The following is a 17,513-nucleotide window of genomic DNA, read 5'->3' on the forward strand; positions in this document are numbered from 1 at the left end:
TTTAAAACTTTATCATCTGGGTTCACTGCAAATGAACATTAATGGTGTGGGAGTCAGTTCCAGACTTGCATCATTACTTTATGTTTAATAAAACAGGAGCTCAAGGTTTTGCTGTCTTTCATAGTCTACTCAGTTTTGCATCCCTCCCTTTTCCCCTCTTCTTTCCAATTTTCTTATACTTGGGCCAGGGTGTGTGGAAGTACTCAGTGCCTGCATCTCAAAGGCATACGGTTGTGGTGGGTTGGCACATATGCTTTAGAAGTATTAGAATATTAAAAATATTCAAATATTATAACATACGATTATTTCCAGGTTCTAGAGTAATTGGAAATGCCAAAATTCATAAGCAGGAAACATTAAAATGAGGGTCCCGCTTCCTCCATCTGTACCAAGATGATGGCATCAGATTTTGGGTTTGTCCGAATACATAAGAAAAACCAGCCCAAATCACAGCAGACTTAATTGTCCTCTTTTGAACCGTGCCCATCCTGTTTTAGCTTAAGTAGCAGCAGTTGTGATTAAGCCATTCCTCAAAAGGATTTGTTTTGGTTTTTTCTGCCTTCGTTCTTTGTGTCTTATTATAACTTCAGTCAGCAATTCTGATTAAAGCAGTTGTATTCCAGACTTGAGGATGTCAGAACTGCAGAAACAAAACAAGAAAAGCAAGGCCCTTGCACTTAAAAAAGTTAAATCACTGCACAGTGCGAGTTCTCTACGTCTTTTTCCTGCTGGGCTAGTTGAGTTCTGTGCCACACTCTGTGGTTTTTGATAGACGGCAAATTTCCATACAACTGTGCAGGTTTGCGTGGTGCTTTATTCTTGACCAGAATGGTTGTCTCTGCTCTAAAGACCCTAAAATATCTCCTCTTGCTCAGAAGTTAGTCAGTGCAAGGGATGAATTTATGTAGTTAGTACCTCTGCTTAGGTTTTAAAGAGTATTTCATGATTTGCTTTATGTCCACTGCCTAAAAGGAAGTTAACATTAGCCTAAGTTTTGCTTCAGCATATTCCAGCAGAACTTGAAATGCCATTTGGGCTAAACAAAGACAAATCTGTACTAAAGGACGCAGAAGGCTTATTCTCATTTGTGCAAATTTTGCACTAGTTCTGAACGAGCTAACACGCCTACGCCTCGCAATGCAGCATAGCAAGGGGACTTGTCACTGTGCAAGCAATGCAGGCGCGCTACGTCCTGGCTAAGCGCTCCGAGAGTGCCCCTACCCTGTGTGGACAGGGTGTCTCTGCACTGGGCTGAAGTAAAGACCCTCAGCACCACAGGTTGTGGCATCTCATGGTTTTCTGCTGTGGCAAATTCTGAAGGGATTCTTGGGCTTTGCAGATTTCTATTTATTGTCATTTCACACAATCTATTAAATTCTTCTGAATGAAACCTTCCTGAGTTAGTAGTTTAATATTTTCTAAGATATTTTTACTGGTGGTAAATGCTGCCCACACATAGGAAGACACAGTTCTGCCCTAGACAGCTCTCAATATAAACTTAAAAGCATATAAAGAACATGTAATATAAAGGGCAATGCTTTAATTACTGGAACGCACAAGAATGCAGCAAGGCTAGAGGAGTAGGCAATATTCATAGGGTAGGATTAGCCTCATTTGTCTGGAGATCAGAATCAAATGTTGTTTAAAGTCATAAATGAAGAAGAAATGGATGCTGTTCTTATGATCTCACCAGGAAAGCACGGCGGTCACACCCCAGGTCGGATTCTCTCTCTCTTGTATTTGTGGAAACCAACTTCTCTCTCTTTTTTTCTTACCCCATCTGAAAATTACAGAAGGTAGTAATTCACACATTAGACTTTCTGATCTCTGGCACGCACTATGGAGGTGCAAAGTATTGCTATAGCAGCATAATTTATCAGCGTTAAAATCTGACATATCATTCTCCCAAGAAAGCTAGCAATGAAAGCTGAAAATGGTACAGTGTGATCTCCTTCTGGTAGCGATGGATGTAAAAACAATGGGGAACAGAAGGGAAGTAATGTCTTACTGCAACCCTAAATGCTCATTTCCAAATAGTGCACGAATCATCTAACAGTTGTCGAGATGTGAAATACGAGGTAGTGGAAGAAGCTGTGACCGTTTGCCGCAGAAAGTGTTTGGTTTTTTCCTTATCAATTCCCCTTCCAGAGTCCCAACCTATTACTGGATTTGTCAAAATGGCTTGCTAATATGATGCCATATTTGTGGCAAGGCTGGCAGGGATGAAAGAAGTTCAATCTCTTGCTTCTGGGCACAAACTGCTCAGCAGCGGCATTCAGGGAAATACTGCGTGAGTGGCCAGTTGCATATTTTTGATCTTTCCTTCACAGCAAATATTGGCTAGGCTCCATAGCAGGCAAGCAGAGGCCTGATCTAGCCAGAAGAACAAGAGCATGAAGAGTTGATATCATGAGCATGAGGCTGATATCATGTTGATATCATGAGTATGAGGCTGGCTGAGGTCTGAGTGCCGAGGGAAATATGTTAGCAATGTTCTAGATAATGCAAATCCTCAAATCTGCTGTTTCATAGTCATGTTTCTCTGTACTGTAATAAATTCTCTAAAAGTATTTCCCATGGACAAAACACTTTTGAAAAGGCCTTTGTTATGTGTTGGCTTTGTGTAAGATGGCAAAGTGTCTAACCTGATGGCCTGTGTTATACACATCATCCTCTTCCAATCACGCAAATAGCTCCCGGAGAAATATTCAGTTCACATGAATGCACGTTGCATACCTCGTTTGTAAGTGAAGTGGCACTTAATAAATGTGAAACACCTTTCGTTGTCTAGATGTTTGAAATTCTTGATGCACTTACAAGCAGGAAGGTCACTTCCATAACAAGAGTCGCGCAGACTGCCCCAGGAAATTTTGCAACCTGAGAAAGACATAATGTGACCCACGAATATCTTAGGTGGGGAAGGATTATTTAAATAGCATGAACAAATGACAGGCTAGATAGAGGTTAGACTGTGATTATCTTCCTGCAAGACATGTAAAGGGTATTAATTTATAAAAGGGAGCTGCCAAAGGCTACGTGACCTAAATCCATTCCTTAAGGTTGACTGGAGAAACTACGGAGACTCATGCCCGGAGTGGAGGAGTGCTCTGTGGGTATGTCTGGGGTGCTGGCACAGCACCCACTGGAAGGATACCCATTCTTCTCACATTTCTTTCCTTATGCATGTCAAAATCTGTGCTTGATCCAGTGGATATGTTACCCCTTGCCTGGGGATGGGGAAGGGAAGCGGTGTGTGCAGAACCTCAGGTTGTGTGGGGATTTGCCGAGTTGTTCATATCCAGCTGATTTATTTCTTTGGCATGATGGTGTGTAAAAGTAACACTTCTTTAGGCTTCACCCCAAAACCCTGGTTTCTCTTTAAAATGCTACTGCACTTTCTCCAGCTAACGTGCTTGACCCACTAAGACGACTCTCAGATGCTGTAAATGCTGGACACCACAGTAGTATTATACTTTTATTGCCTTATTTAGCCAAGAGATTAAATGTAATGTTCAGATTATGTAGAACATTAACTCCTAACAATAAGCAAATAACACATTAGAAGCTTTGCTATTAAAACGTTTAGTGCTGGCTTTGCTGTGGAGCACTACAGGAGCCGTGACTTATGTTCCGTGAGGGAGGAGGCACAGCAGAGAAGAAGGCGCTGTACGTTCAGCGCAAGGGTCTCTTTTCTTCCGTCAAGGTAGTGCATATAGCTGCTGAGTCCATGCGTGCTTTAAGGGATATTTTTACATGTAGTTAAAACACCTGAGTCCAATTCTGACAGGCATGGCTGAAAATCCGGGGGGTTTCGATCAGGTAATTAAGTTCTTGCCTGTCTCCTGGTCGCTGGTGAGCGGGTGGTGTCTTGCACCTGTGCCTGCGAGATGGCCAGGTTGGGCCAGCCGGAGCCCCGCGTCGCAGCCTCTCCTCCGGTCAGGAGTTGCAATGTGCTAGTCTTGTCTTACAGACAGTATTTTTATGTGAGCTGATGGTTGCCAGGGTAACGGAGGCTTCGGGGAGTCTCGCGCCGACGCAGCGCCCTGGCCTCGGCAAGCGCGGGGAGCAGATGTTGGCTGCGAGCTGGGGAGCCGGGCTGACAGCGAGGAGCGGCGCTGCCAGCAGCCGCACATGAAGGGAGCTGGAGAGAACAATTTGCCTGGCTGCGCTCGGTGCAAGAGAGCAGGTTCAGGGCTCGCTCTCTCTTTCTCCCTTTTTTGTTGTAATTTAGTATTCTTGTCTCACCCCACAGGGGTTCCTCAGCCGTCGGCTTAAAGGCTCCATCAAAAGGACAAAGAGCCAACCGAAGCTTGATAGGAACAGCAGCTTCCGGCACATTTTACCTGGCTTCAGGAGTGTGGACAATGAAAGGTAAGGGACGTTTCTCGGAGGGTGGGGAGGAGGGCGTGTGAAGAGAACGAGGGTATTGATTTTTCCGGTTCTCGTTAATATCTTGCTTATCTTATTCAGAGCAAGGGCCACATCTGTGATAGAAGTAGACTTGCTTAATTGCAAGAGGGACAATTTTAATTCGTTGGCGAGTATACGGTGCAAGCCCTCCCTTTTTAGGTTAAATATCATGTACGGAGAAGCCTGGCTGCTCTGCTTTCTTTTCCTCAATAAATCCTAAGTTGATGCGCCAGCATATAAATAGCACATAGATGCAGCAGCCAAAGCCGACTGATGCAGGTGAGGGAGGGAGGGGAGGGATGCTCACACACTGGACTACACTGAACATTACTGGGTTACACATTGTATGAACAATAACATAGAACAATAACAATCATAATCTCCCCAAATCCCTCTCTCCCCCTTCCACACGCACACATCTTCAGCATAGCCCTTGACTGCCGTCATTACACCGAGATGGATTCTCAGCATGTGGCCGAAGCTGCTTTTTCTGTCTGAGCCATGACAGGATCTTTCAGTCCGGGAGGGATGCGTTGCAGGGAATGTGCAGACGGATCAGAGGAAGCATTTGACATGGGATGGCCAGTATTGGAGCAAATGGCAAGCAAAATAAAGAAGTGAAACCTTGGGTTTATTTTTCAGCTCAGTAAGAAAGTAAAGTAGCTCTTTAGTGGGTTTGTATGTATTTATGTACATGGAGATTTATGTCAGTGTGTGTGTGAGGCAGACGTACATTCTAGGTAAATGTATGTGTAATATCACATGCAGATCAAGGTCACGGCTGGGTAAGACAGGGTCCATTACCAACCACAGGAACAAACTAGAGGTTTTCCTCCAAAAGGAAGATCTTTCAACCTTACGTGAATCATTCTGGGGAATGACACAGAACCATTGAAGTGCCAAGAAAAGTCTATGTCTGAAAAATATGCCAAATTGGCCGTACATTGATGTAACCATTTTGCAGCAGTGGCATTTTAAAATATCAAGAGGGTGCTTTAGAATCCATTCAGTAAATGCTTTGCTTTTAAAGGCAATGACAACTTTTACTTTGTTTTAGCTATACTTATTCATTGGAGGGGCCGTGAATTTCTGAAGCCCACAAATGGCAATGGTCAATCTGGATTTTTCCTCACCTGACCTATTACAGCCTCCTAAGCTTTTTCCTTCTGGATTCTGCAAGTAGAAGGGTTGTGCTGGTCAGTACAGAGTCATATTTCTGGGGTTACTACCTAGGAAGACAGGGTTGATTTGATTCCTGTGCTGCAGTTTTCACAAATGCTCAAAGCAGGGCACTGTGTTCCATACGGAAGACAAGCGAGTGTAGCCGGGCGGCCGGGGATCTGCCTACGGTGCTGCTGCTTCACTCAAAGAACTGGCAAATTAGGCAATGTTTTCTTCCTTCCTAGATGAGTTTTGTTTCTGTGAACTGGCAGTATAGGACATGGAAATGAACTGTTTCAGCCAGCCCTGAAGCCAAAGTCATTTTCCCAAATTAGGCTTTGTAGTTTCCCTGCCCTCCCAGCACAAGAGCCCTGGAGCTTGCTGGGCAGTGTCCTTTCAGACAGAGCCAGATTTACTGCAACTTTTCTTGAAAGAGCTTCAGTGAATGGCTGTAGTGCGTTTTCAGCGTAGGGCTTAGAGGGTGGGTTAGAGGAGAGGCAGCGTTTGGCAGCCTTGGATAAAACCCAAGGGTTTGCTTATATGAGTATTTAGAAACTGAAAATGAAAGACTTCTGTTAGGCAGGTGTCACTCCTCAATACACTTCATCTAGGATACGCAGACATGCCCTGATCTGGAGGAAGCTCTCTGACACCAGGTAGCTTTTGATGGCAAGCTTTTAGTCCCCCTGCTTTCATAGTAGTGTCAGATCTATAATGCAAGCAAGTATCCTGCTGCAGAAGATCTTGGCCTTAGGTACTGTTGCTCTTGGACGGGTGAAAGAAAAGCAGCAGCTGGGCTTCTCAGTCATGCATCAAGGTTTTGGTTACAGAAGATAATTTTATCTTCCTGAACATTCCCATCCACGTCTGCTAAGATGCACAATGCACTCGCTTCTGTGCGTGAAAGGGCTTGAGTCTTTTAGATCACTCTCGTGCATTTGCTGCTGTGCTTCCTGTCGTTCTTGAAATCCAAGAACTGTTTCAAAGAAGCATCTGGTATTGGAATATTTGCCTCTTAAATATTTGATTCTTGACTCCATCTTGTATCCAAGCTGATTGTTCACGAACTGCTCCTTTGCTCATGGAAGTAACCATTATAGCAGCGTTCTGTTCTGGAGCTCTGTAGGATTTTTGTGGGAGATGCTATGGCAAAAATGAATAGTGCAATAAACGCAACCAAAACACTCCAGGTTGAAATATTGAGCTATAGTAGATCATAAGTGATTCTGTTTCTTGGCTTCTGTGTTTTTAAACTGGTCCTGTGTCATGCCGCTTAGTTTCTTTATTTCTCTTTTTCTTGCATGTCCTGTTTATCCTGCTGGGTACAGCAGATGCGTATGAATATATGAAATGTGCACATACATGTACAGAGAGCTAATTAGGTGGTCGTGGCGTGTAGGTAGAGCAGAGAAGAGAATATAAACAAACATATCTATGCTTTTTATCCAGTGTTGGATTGATGCACACATTTAAATACAACATGTAAATTTAAAATAGAAAATTATTACCTCCTACAATAGTGAGACATTTGTACAGTGTGAGTTTTATAGCAAAGGAAAACAAGGAAATAACGTTAAACATTGGAAAAGTCACAGAATGTCTCACTGGCGTCAGTTCAGAACCGCCTTGTTAATTCTGTGCCAATAGAGCCTGGGTTTTGTACCTTGCATTGGCACAAAGGGAACAGCCAGGTTTCCAGTGGAGTCTTGCAGAGCTGCTCTTATAAAGCGTGGTTACTGCGTCCTGGGGAGGAGCTGACAGCTCTGAAATGCGGGGTTCTTTGTCGAGTTGACGTGCCATCTACGAGGGCCCCGCGTCCATTGCCAGGCAGCTGTTTGCAGTTCTGCCATGGCGTGTGCGTCTGTGCTCGGAGCAACTACGAAAACTTAAAGAATTCTGGTTTAGTAAAATCTTGGCCAACCATTTTTTTCTCTAAAGAGAACATCGGAGGAATTGCTCAAAGTGGTGTGTCAGAAAAACACACTGATTATAGTCAAGCAGAGCTTAGGTTTGTAGAAGAAACATGGTTGTTTCTCATGGGATTGGATTTTATGTTGACTGAAAGGAGACCTTTTGTTCGAAAAAAGGTGGGATAAGGGGTGTGCGCCTACTTCAGTAAATTACTGTGGGGTTCACGTTGATGTAGTTGGCCAAATTTTGCCAGTCTTTTGCATACTGATTTTTTTCTAGGAGTCCTGTTACAGTAAACTAATAAAATTATTGATAGTGAATAAGAGCAGCAAAATCAGACCAAGTGTAACTAGTACTGTGTATGAGAGGGGCATCAGTCTGGTACAATCAGTTTATATAAATGTGAGATTTAAAGGAGGATTGTGGAATGAGTGCTCCTTTCAATTTGTTGGCTGGTCAGATTGCTTGTTAGAGCTAAAAGGGATTCGTTAAAATGGCTTTTTGCTAACAATGTCTCCTGCATCCTGATTTATTACAGCAGCTAACAAAGTTTTTATCATGGAGCGCTGAATGTTTGTCTTTGTAGCGGCCTCTCCGGAATCAGCCACAAATCAAGCATTTGGCAGATGGATTTTTCTTAATTGGACCCACATTTCTCCTACAAAAATTTGCGATGGAGAAAGTTTCAGGGTTGGGATTTGGGCATGGGGAGCAGAGCCAGAGAACTGGGAGACGGTTACTCTGCTGCAGTTAATTATTGTTGTTAGCACATTTCTGATTGTTTTCTTGTTGTAGTGACCTTTTCAGTCACTGCTGCCACTTCGTTACAGTAATCTTTTAAAAATAATTTCTGTCAGTTTGTCAGGAATTTAGAAAGTAGATGTATATGGGCGCTGTTTGGTTTTTTTTAAAGCTAAATACATGAACTTGGTCCCATCCCCTCTGAAACTGGCAAAGGTTGCCATGATGTTACAGCCGCCCTGAGGGGGCAGGGACACAGTGTCGCTTCGTGGGACAAACACCCTCAGACTGTCTCGATTTGGTGGCAAATGGGGACTCTGTAACTCCGTACTCTGATTAACCCCGAGTTGTTCGCTCCTAGGGACACTTTCCCCTGTGCACCTAGAATGCATTTAATGCTGAGGGACTCTCGATTACTAACATTTGTGATTATTTTGTGAGGTTTTTTGCATAATTCCAGAAGATAACGTTCTATTTAAGCTGCTTCTTGGCACTACAAAAGTCTGAGCATATGGTTGATTGTTAAATGAGCCTCAGCCTTGGAAGGGGTACAGCCCTGCATTAATAACAGCGACGACTTGCACTACTGCTACTTCCTCTTTAAACTAGGCTTGGGTTTTTTTATCCCATCAAAAATTTTTGCTTATAACCCACGGAGGGAAGAGGAAGTGCACAAGTCATGTACTGCAGTGCATTTAATTCCTAATCTAGTGCTAGTGCGGTCTGCTGTATGGGCTTTCAAATGTTCATAAAGCTTATTTTGATGCAATAGGAGAGCATCAATAACTTACGAACATCTGTACTCTTAGAGTAAACTTAGTTTGAGAGTTCTTTTTAGATCTAATTGTCATTTGTTTATTCCCAACAAACTCGATATGCCAAATATTTTTAGGCATGATGAAATTGGTTAAGTTTGATGAGAGTATGGTGAGTGCTGCATTACAAAGGATGAAGTCGTCACTGTTTCCTTTGGAAAGAGGAATGGAGTGACTCATCCTGCAGAACTAGGACACTGGCAGACCCCAGAACGCGTGAAGGGCTTTCAGATCTGTGTTAACAAGTGCTGGAGAACTTGCTTTATCTTCTGCCTCCTTACTTCAGTGGCATTAGCCAGTGAAGCTTTCTAAGTAGGAAGACTTATAATAGTAGATGCACAGTGAAGGGTGACACTAACAGCGTGTTACTGCTGCTACTACATCACCAGGGCAGGGAGCTCTGGCTTTCATGATGATGAAAATATTTTGAGGAAACACTGCTGGGTTTGTATAGGGAAACCATTCGGCACTGTCGACAATAACTAAAATGCAAAAGGAAACATCTTGCGAATTCAGGAACGGGAGCATCCAGCAGGGAACAATGTCTGCGTTCTCGTGCTGTGGGTGATGCCTGTTCCCACTCCCCCCCGCAGCCAGGGAACAAATGTAGGTGGCTTAAAGATTCAAGGACAGTCTCAGGCCTGAGACTGGCCTCATATAGTACCTGCATTTATATCAAGGCTACTTTGTCCTGGAATATGCAAATCAGCCTTTTAATGGGGTTCCTTTGCAAAATCTTTCTTGAACCAGAAAGTTAATTACTGATCTCTAATTAACGGCTATGTTAGGAGGCTGGAGTAAAATCAGAGAGAACTGCTTTGAAGGAGAGATGCAGGAGGAAATTAGCAGTTGTCCCCAGAAACTGTTATGTTCCTCGTCTTCTTCTCATGGTATTAGGAAGTTGAGAAACTGGTATACAAATATTTTTAAAAGGATAATGCTCTTAATGGAAAGGAGGGGTTTGGGAGGATTTTTTTGGGAGGCAGCAAAACAAACAAAAAAATCCTCTATATGGAAGAAAGACTAATACCCTGCTAAAAATAATGTACAGTTCCCTTGTACAGGTGGTTCAGGTTTCCACTGTGTTAAGAGTGACCTTGATTCCCCTTTGGAGTCAGTCTGATGCTGCGGTTAATGACTGACAACAGGGGTGGTTGGAGCAGGAGCGTGCTTAAAACTAGGTGTGGAATTGGCGGTTTCAGTCCTCCTGAGCATGGCAGCCCCGGCAGCGACAGCGGAGCCTCGGCAAAGCTCCAGCCCTTCCCCGGTCAGTGTTCCTGGCATTGCATTTTCTTGATTAAGGGAAGTAGAACTCCTGGTAAATCTGGAAGGTTGCAGATCGATTGCACCGGCCCGTGCATATAGAAATATTTGTTGTAAAGCCCCATTCAGCAACACGCTGCTCCTCGTGGCTAAAGCCATTAAATAACCCCAAGAGGGGCAGAGACGTGGTCCCTTTCACCTTCTCCCAAGGCAACAGCAAGGTCTCAGCTATTCCTCCCGCTAAAGTGGCTTTTGCACATGCACGTGAATCTGTGATTTGTATCTGCGGCTACCTGAGGTAAACCTCTTCGACAGTCTCAAAGAAATATATAAACACTTCCCTTTATCCTACATACTCAGACTAAGTTCCTAACTGAACAGGGAGGTCACGTTGAATACCTTTCAGTGAAAGACTGTATTAATTCCTAGCAATTTTTCAAGCCACAGTAAAATGTCAGAGGAAGGACTAAGAGGCTGGCTGGAATTATTTTAATAGCCTTCTTGACGTCCCTCCTCTTCCCAGTTTCCTCACAGCCCAAACGAGCAGCACAGAGCCCCACAGGATACAGCTCGCGCTTCGACTCGACTTGGAGTCATGTAGCAAAATTATAAAACCCTTCCTGCTTAGGCAAATGCAGCGCTGCTGGGATAATTGGCTTCATGCATCTTACAATTAGCTTGCAAAAATATGTTTTGCATTCCTGACCTTTTCTCTATAAGCAAGACCATTGTTTCACTGTCCTGCTTAATTACAAAATATAGTGTTGTGTGAGGATAGAGATGACATCGTTGTATCGTTGGCTCTAATTTGATGAGACATCATAATGGGGAGTTTTCATACTGAGGGCACGGAATTAGTGTAGCGTGAAGCCACATTTCTCTAAACCTACTAAATAAGGAGAAGTTAATTTTATGCTCTATCTTTTTGACATTTGTAATCAAAGCATTGTATTACAGCTGCAGATGGTTAGCATTTGAAGAATGTTCGGTAAACGCCGACAATCGGAAGGCATTGTTTCTGCAGCGGAAGATCAGGTTGATTAATGGATGGAAGGATGCTTTCTTTCATTCAACTGTTCTCACAGTCTGAATGCACGTTATTGACTCATTTGGCCATCGCCTGGCAGACATGACGTTGCGGTGCGTCGGTGTACACCTCAGGGTTACAAGCAGATAATTCTGTTCGTATCCTTTCGGCACAGACTGAGCGAGGGTGACAGTTCGGTTGCTTTGTGGCTGATGGTGTCTTGATATTCTTCAGATCGAAGATAGATACTGCTACTCCGTTGCATTAACATTTTGTTTCCAAACAGACCATTTATTCTGACTTTGCCCTGGTGAGGTTTTCATGGGCACGTATTTCAGTGCAATTACATTAGCATTACTCTTCATGTCAATAAACTCAAAGGAAAAAAAAGAGAAAGAACATGCCGTCGCTACAGCTTTTACACCAGAAGGCGCTTTCTGTTAGTTCTAGACTTTTCTGTTTGCTTTTTAAATTATTATTTGTTTATAATAAAAACTAAGATACTTCTACCCCAGGCTTAAACATTCTGGCACACAATGCAATTGGCTCATGATGAAAACATTACTTTTAAACTAAAAAGTAACAGTCTTGCTCTCCCCAGCCCACCATCTCCTGGCCACGCGTTCCCCTTGCAGCAGATCCGGTCATCACGCACTTGTGGGAAGGTCAGCAAGTTGATTCAATGGGAAATTATTATTTAGGGGAGTGATTTTCTGTTGGATTAGGGCACTGAACCAACTCTGTAACTGCAGAGTAACAGCAAGATGGCAGAAAAAGGACTTTTCCTTTCAATGGCAGTGTGAGTTGCATTTAGTGAGCTACGAAGTCAAACTGTACTCGCAGCCTCTGGCCCTCGCGCTGTGCAGGCGCGGGGAGGGATATCCACCTGGCATCTGCCCCAGTTTTCCATCTTTCAAAATGGAATTTCCCATCCCGTAGGAGAGGTACGTTGCTTGATGGATCAGCTTTTTCTGTCCTCTCCTCTCTCATTTCTACTGGCAATTAGTATTAGCAATAGATGTCTTTGTCTGTTGGAAGGAGAAAATATTTAAAAACAAGCTTCACTCTGTTCTTTCCTGAAACTCTGCAAAACCTTGATTGGAAAAATCTGTGTGAGGGGCAAAGGCAGAGTTGTAAGTGAACATACAACAGCTGAGGTGGGCAAGGGTTTCAAGGCTTTGTTCAGAGGGCTGGAAGACGCAGATGTCTGACATGTATGTCTTGTTATCCAATTTCATATTGCAGTGGTCGTGCACTGAAACCCGTTGATTGTAGCTGGAGGCAGCCTGCACGTTGAGCTCACTGCTGGCAGTTAGTTGTACAGAGCCCTGGATGTAATGATGTTCAAGACTTGTGAATATAAAATAACTATGTCAAGTTCATCCATCAGCTGGGAGGGAAGCAAAAAACGGACTGAAAAAAAATAGGCTCCTCTGTCCTTCCTCCTTACCACACTCTTGAATAATGCCTTATGATATGGAGCCTCTTCTTAAATGCTTGTTAGGGAGATTTCAAGTCGATTGTTCTTCGGATATCTTATGATACTGATATTATGATCTTGTGTATCTGTCTGGCAGTGTTTTTCATTTCAATTTTCAGTACTACTACAGAATGTCTCGCTTAGGTTCCCTTCAGCAAAATTCAGGTCAGGTGTGATGAAAAGAAGCAAGAACCGATTTTAATTGAATTAAACCAGTGCATTTTAGCTGGAATTAAAACATAATTTGTTTAAAAATACTTAACCAATTTGAATTAAAGCCAGAAATAGGAGTTTAGCTTTAATCCATGCATGTTGTATAAGTAATTATATGAGAAAGGGATGTGGCATGCATTGTACATGATTGATAGCGTGCCGGAGGGTGGCATTCATTCACAAAATGATGTAAATGTATTAGCAATTATAAAGCTATAGGTATTATATGTGACTGTCCCCTTTGCTCACATTTACAAATGTCTCTGGGATTAAGTTGGCCCTGTACAACAGCCCCCATGCTCCACTGCTGGTACATGAGAGATTACACACATCCTCTATTTGAACCATTCAGTGCTGCTTCTCCGTAGGAGTCCCTCTACAAAGTAGTCCTGCGGTAGTTACCAAATGATTTACATAACTCTGTTGTATGTACCTTGAATAATTAATACTTTGCTGTCCTTGCTGTGTGGGGAGATTGGTTCCATTATGGGTGTGTTTGTTGCTCTATAGTAACACTTTAAATGATATGTATATATACAGGGAGAGAAAGAGAGAAGGCTTTATATATTGAATTTTTTGTGTGAGAACAAATTTTTTTAAAAATGCATTGCTTCTGAGAATTGAAACGAAAGGCTGAGGGCTGCTATTAGCTCATCTTGGAATCTGGTGTTTATCCTCCGCCTGGGCACAATCCTCCTGGGCACTGAGGAAGGCCGAGCGCCATCCTGGCGGGAGGTGAGTCCAGGCTGCAGGGCAGGCTCTTTGTGAGCCGGGCTGTGACGTGTCCCTGGCGAGGGGTAACGAGCCTCCCGTATTTGCTACCTGATCAGCCGCCGCACCGCGCGCTGGGTTTCCCTCCAGGCACTGAAAGACCAATTCTGCAACTAGCGCAGGGTGAGACACAGACGCTGTGGAGGCTTTTCGCAGTTACCCAGTTCTCTTGAATCAGTGATATGAAGAGTCTAGGTGGTGGGGTGTGGGGGGGGTGTGGGTGTGGGTGTGAGATGTTTGGCATTTTCAATCACAATAAAAAATGTTTCTTGTGACATATGAAGAGTATCGGTCCTGGCTATTGCTGAAAAGCAGTAAGAAGATAATTTGAATTCAAGTTTCCGGTTGCTTGAATTTGGTGGTGCTTGGATCAAGAGGTTCGGGTTAGGACTACTGTAAAGGGAAGAGACATTTGCAGCGTATCATTTCTCCTACACATTCACATTCTGAATCAGTGGAGGAGGCTGAGGTATCAAATTTGGCTGTTTGTGAGCTCTCTTTTACTGTAACTTTTCTGCTTTTGGAAGATGGGGTTTGCACGGTTTAAAAACCACATTGCAGCATTTTTTTATTTCTTTTGAGAAATGCTGAAACAGTTGCTTTAATGCTATACCTTAGTAGTTTTAATCGCTGACCCAGCATTGTTCGTGATTACCCTGTGTTGTGGCACTTTCACTCTACCTTTTACGACGGCTCTAGGTAAACGTGGAGGTACGTGTTGGTTGTGCGGCGTCTGTGTTGGTGAGCACGGCGGGTTTGACCAACGAAGTGTCGTTAGTGGGGTGACACCAGGCTGAATGCATGGGAGTGCCTTGGGGGTGCTGGACACCCAGAGGAACCGACGGGGAGCCGCCGAATGCTAGCCATGCATTTCCTGAACTGGATATCGCATCCGCAGAGGATCTCTGCACGAAACCTCCCCAGCTCACCCAGAATTAATTATTCACTGATCATCACTCAGACCTTATGGATTAGGGAGCAGGGAGGGGGTTGGCAGGAGGTGGATAGAAGATGGAGCAATTTGGATTGCAATTAGTGTTTCGTTTCTTTCCTTACTCCCTGATTGCCTGAATTGGAGATGGCATGTTAGAACCAAGCAAGGATTTATATCCCAGCAGCGGACGTTCCCTGTGCACCAGAAACTAGCAAATCCGCTGCAGTCTTTAAGCTTCCCAAAGAGATAAAACACTCCGTCAGTCTGAGGAGTTGAAACATCAGGGGAGCAAGTTTTGCTTAGAAAATGTTGCAAGGGAACAGCAGTGCCCAGTCTGCCAAAGCAGGAACACTTCACTAGCCACATCCTACCCTTATGATGAGAGCATTTAGATACTGTCTCTCTCCATCCATTATCTGGCTTCTCCCCTTTCTAACTCCTGAGCGTGCTCCTTGCCAGGAGCCTTCTCTGGGGCTTACGGCTGTGGCAGATCCATACTGGACACGGAAGCCTGTCTGGGTAAGCAGCCCTGCAGCCAATGTCAACCCCAAGCCGCCGGGTGCCTCGCCCGGTCGCAGAGAAAGTAATTCTAAGTTTAGTCATTACAAAACATGTTAGCCAACAGTTGCAAGTCTGCTTCACTGGTGAGGCTGTGCTAGTGTTGCAACCTCAAGGGGTTTTCTTGGTTATACCAGTAACCACAGTCTGGGTCACACTTTGGAATAATTATCTTGATGTCTGAAAGGCTCTTAGAAGGTCCCCAGAGGAAGGGGCCCAGTTGCATTGCAGGAGAATTTAGAGGTATACGCTGGCAAGCCTTCAGCACTTAGCGATTTATTTAAGTTAGTTCTTTTAATTGCTTTCTTGCATCCCTATTCTATTATAAGCTCTATGAGCCATCTAGGGAAGTAAGTCTAGCTAATATTAATCTCCTCAATCCTTCTTCCTTTAACTAGTTACTCCTGGCTTCATTTGCACAGGCATTTGAGCCCTACAGAGCAGGTAATAATTTTGATTCTGTTAAACATGTTCTAACAGAAAGTGTAACTTAGGAAAAATCACCAGCTGACTGCTGCATTGCATTTTTATTTTTAAGTCTCATCTCTTAAATGTGGTTTATATCTTTGTGTAACGCTGCTGCTTCCCAAGACTGTTGGCAGCTTCCGTGATATGTATTCATAAAGCAATTCCAGGTCCTTGAGTGAAACCTGCAAGAAAAGGGCAAAGAATTATTTGTCTTTTTTTCATTATCTTGGCCCTCTTGCATCTGTTCTGACACGCACTTGAGAGAAGCTTTCTTACTTGATGCCTTTATATCTAAAGCGCTCTCTTTGTATAAACCAAGGCAGGGTGTCTTGCCCTCCTTAGATAAAGTCACTCATGTTGAGGCTGTCACTCACTTTGTTAGCCTTAGTTCCAGCCCTCTCACAGCACAGGCAGAGCCTTCACATACCCCTGAGTTAGAGCAAACGTCGTGATAGCAGGGGAGTGAGAAAACAGAATGACAAGAGCACGTCAGAGCGATGGCCCGGGGAGCCCACTGCCTGGTGCCTGTTCGCGGTTGGCTTATTTCCTGACTCGAGAGCTCGGTTATCTCTTCTGAATGTTATGAAAAGTTTCAATGTCTTAAAAAATAATAATCCTGTTAGAGTCGTGTGACGCTTTTGTTCTCGATTACATCTCCTATCAGTGAGTTCCACAGACACAGTGAGATGTACGATCCGTAATTTATATCGCTAACATTTTTAAATCTATTGCTAGTTATCTTTCATCTGTATTATCTATTCCTTGGCCATTTTACTAAAAGACAGTAAATAGAAACAGGTGCTTTATTTCTTATTTTACCCTGCATTATTTGCTGATAATTTGCTAGGGGGACATTTGTCATGTCACCTCTCCTTGTCTCTTCCAGCTAAAGAGACCATTCTTAGACCGTTTTCCATGGTTTATATCACATCTTGAGCCTTCCCCTAATAAATGTATTGCACCTGTACATCAGTGCGCCGTTGGAAGAAACACCTTTTCTACACCTGTTTTTTCTTGACAGCACTGGCATGTATGTTCTGTGCATCTATGAGATAGGTGTCGTAGGGGAGCTGGGAGCTGCAACAGAGACAGACTAAACATGAGAAATGTGAAGATGTTAGTTTGGTGGCATCCACATTCTGCACTTCTGGGGCCGTAAGAGAAATTCTGGGGTGGGGGAGGAGGGAGAAAACAGGGGCTGGCTGGCTGGCTGATGGAAGATTTTCCAGCAGGTAGCGTTACTGAATGAACAGTCCAAGGATACCTGGTTGGAGCAACGTGTGCAGCAGCACAGCCTGTGATCTGTCGGCACCTCTTCCCCCTCCAGGGTGGTCAGGCCATAAGTGTGAATGGTGCTGGTGGCCGAGAGCGCCGGGAACCTAAGTGCTGTGGCTGCAAGAGTCTGTGCCAGGTGCCACGGCTCTGTGGTGTGTCAGACACGTTGACGTGGCGTGGCCCAAGCAAACCCCTGTCCTCTAGCAGATGGATGATGCACGGTGCTCCTAGTTAGCACCCAGGAGGGTGCAGGCTGCCTCCCTCCTGCTTCATTCTCACCTCTGCTCCCCTGGGAGCACCCGTCCAGGGCAGAGCACTCCAAAGCAAGAAGAGCTGCAGCAGCAAGGGCAGAGGCTCCAGGGCTCCCGTGGGGGCAGAGGCTCCAGGGCTCCCGTGGGGGCAGAGGCTCCAGGACTCCCATGGGGGCAGAGGCTCCAGTACTCCCGTGGGGGCAGAGGCTCCAGTACTCCCATGGGGGCAGAGGCT

General features: G+C 44.2%; 1 protein-coding gene across 5 annotated transcripts in view; it reads left to right on the forward strand.

The window, feature by feature from the left end:
• The window catches only part of DAB2IP (DAB2 interacting protein), a 200,800-nt gene that overhangs the window by 76,980 nt on the left and 106,307 nt on the right, over window positions 1-17,513 (forward strand). For all 5 annotated transcript variants that reach the window (XM_075112381.1, XM_075112380.1, XM_075112378.1 and 2 more), the window contains exon 3: window positions 4,253-4,371. In XM_075112381.1, coding sequence (XP_074968482.1) covers window positions 4,253-4,371 — 119 coding nt within the window. The remainder of the gene's footprint in view (window positions 1-4,252; window positions 4,372-17,513) is intronic.

This window comes from Phalacrocorax aristotelis, chromosome 17, assembly GCF_949628215.1.
Source record: "Phalacrocorax aristotelis chromosome 17, bGulAri2.1, whole genome shotgun sequence".
NCBI classification, from domain to species: domain Eukaryota; kingdom Metazoa; phylum Chordata; class Aves; order Suliformes; family Phalacrocoracidae; genus Phalacrocorax; species Phalacrocorax aristotelis.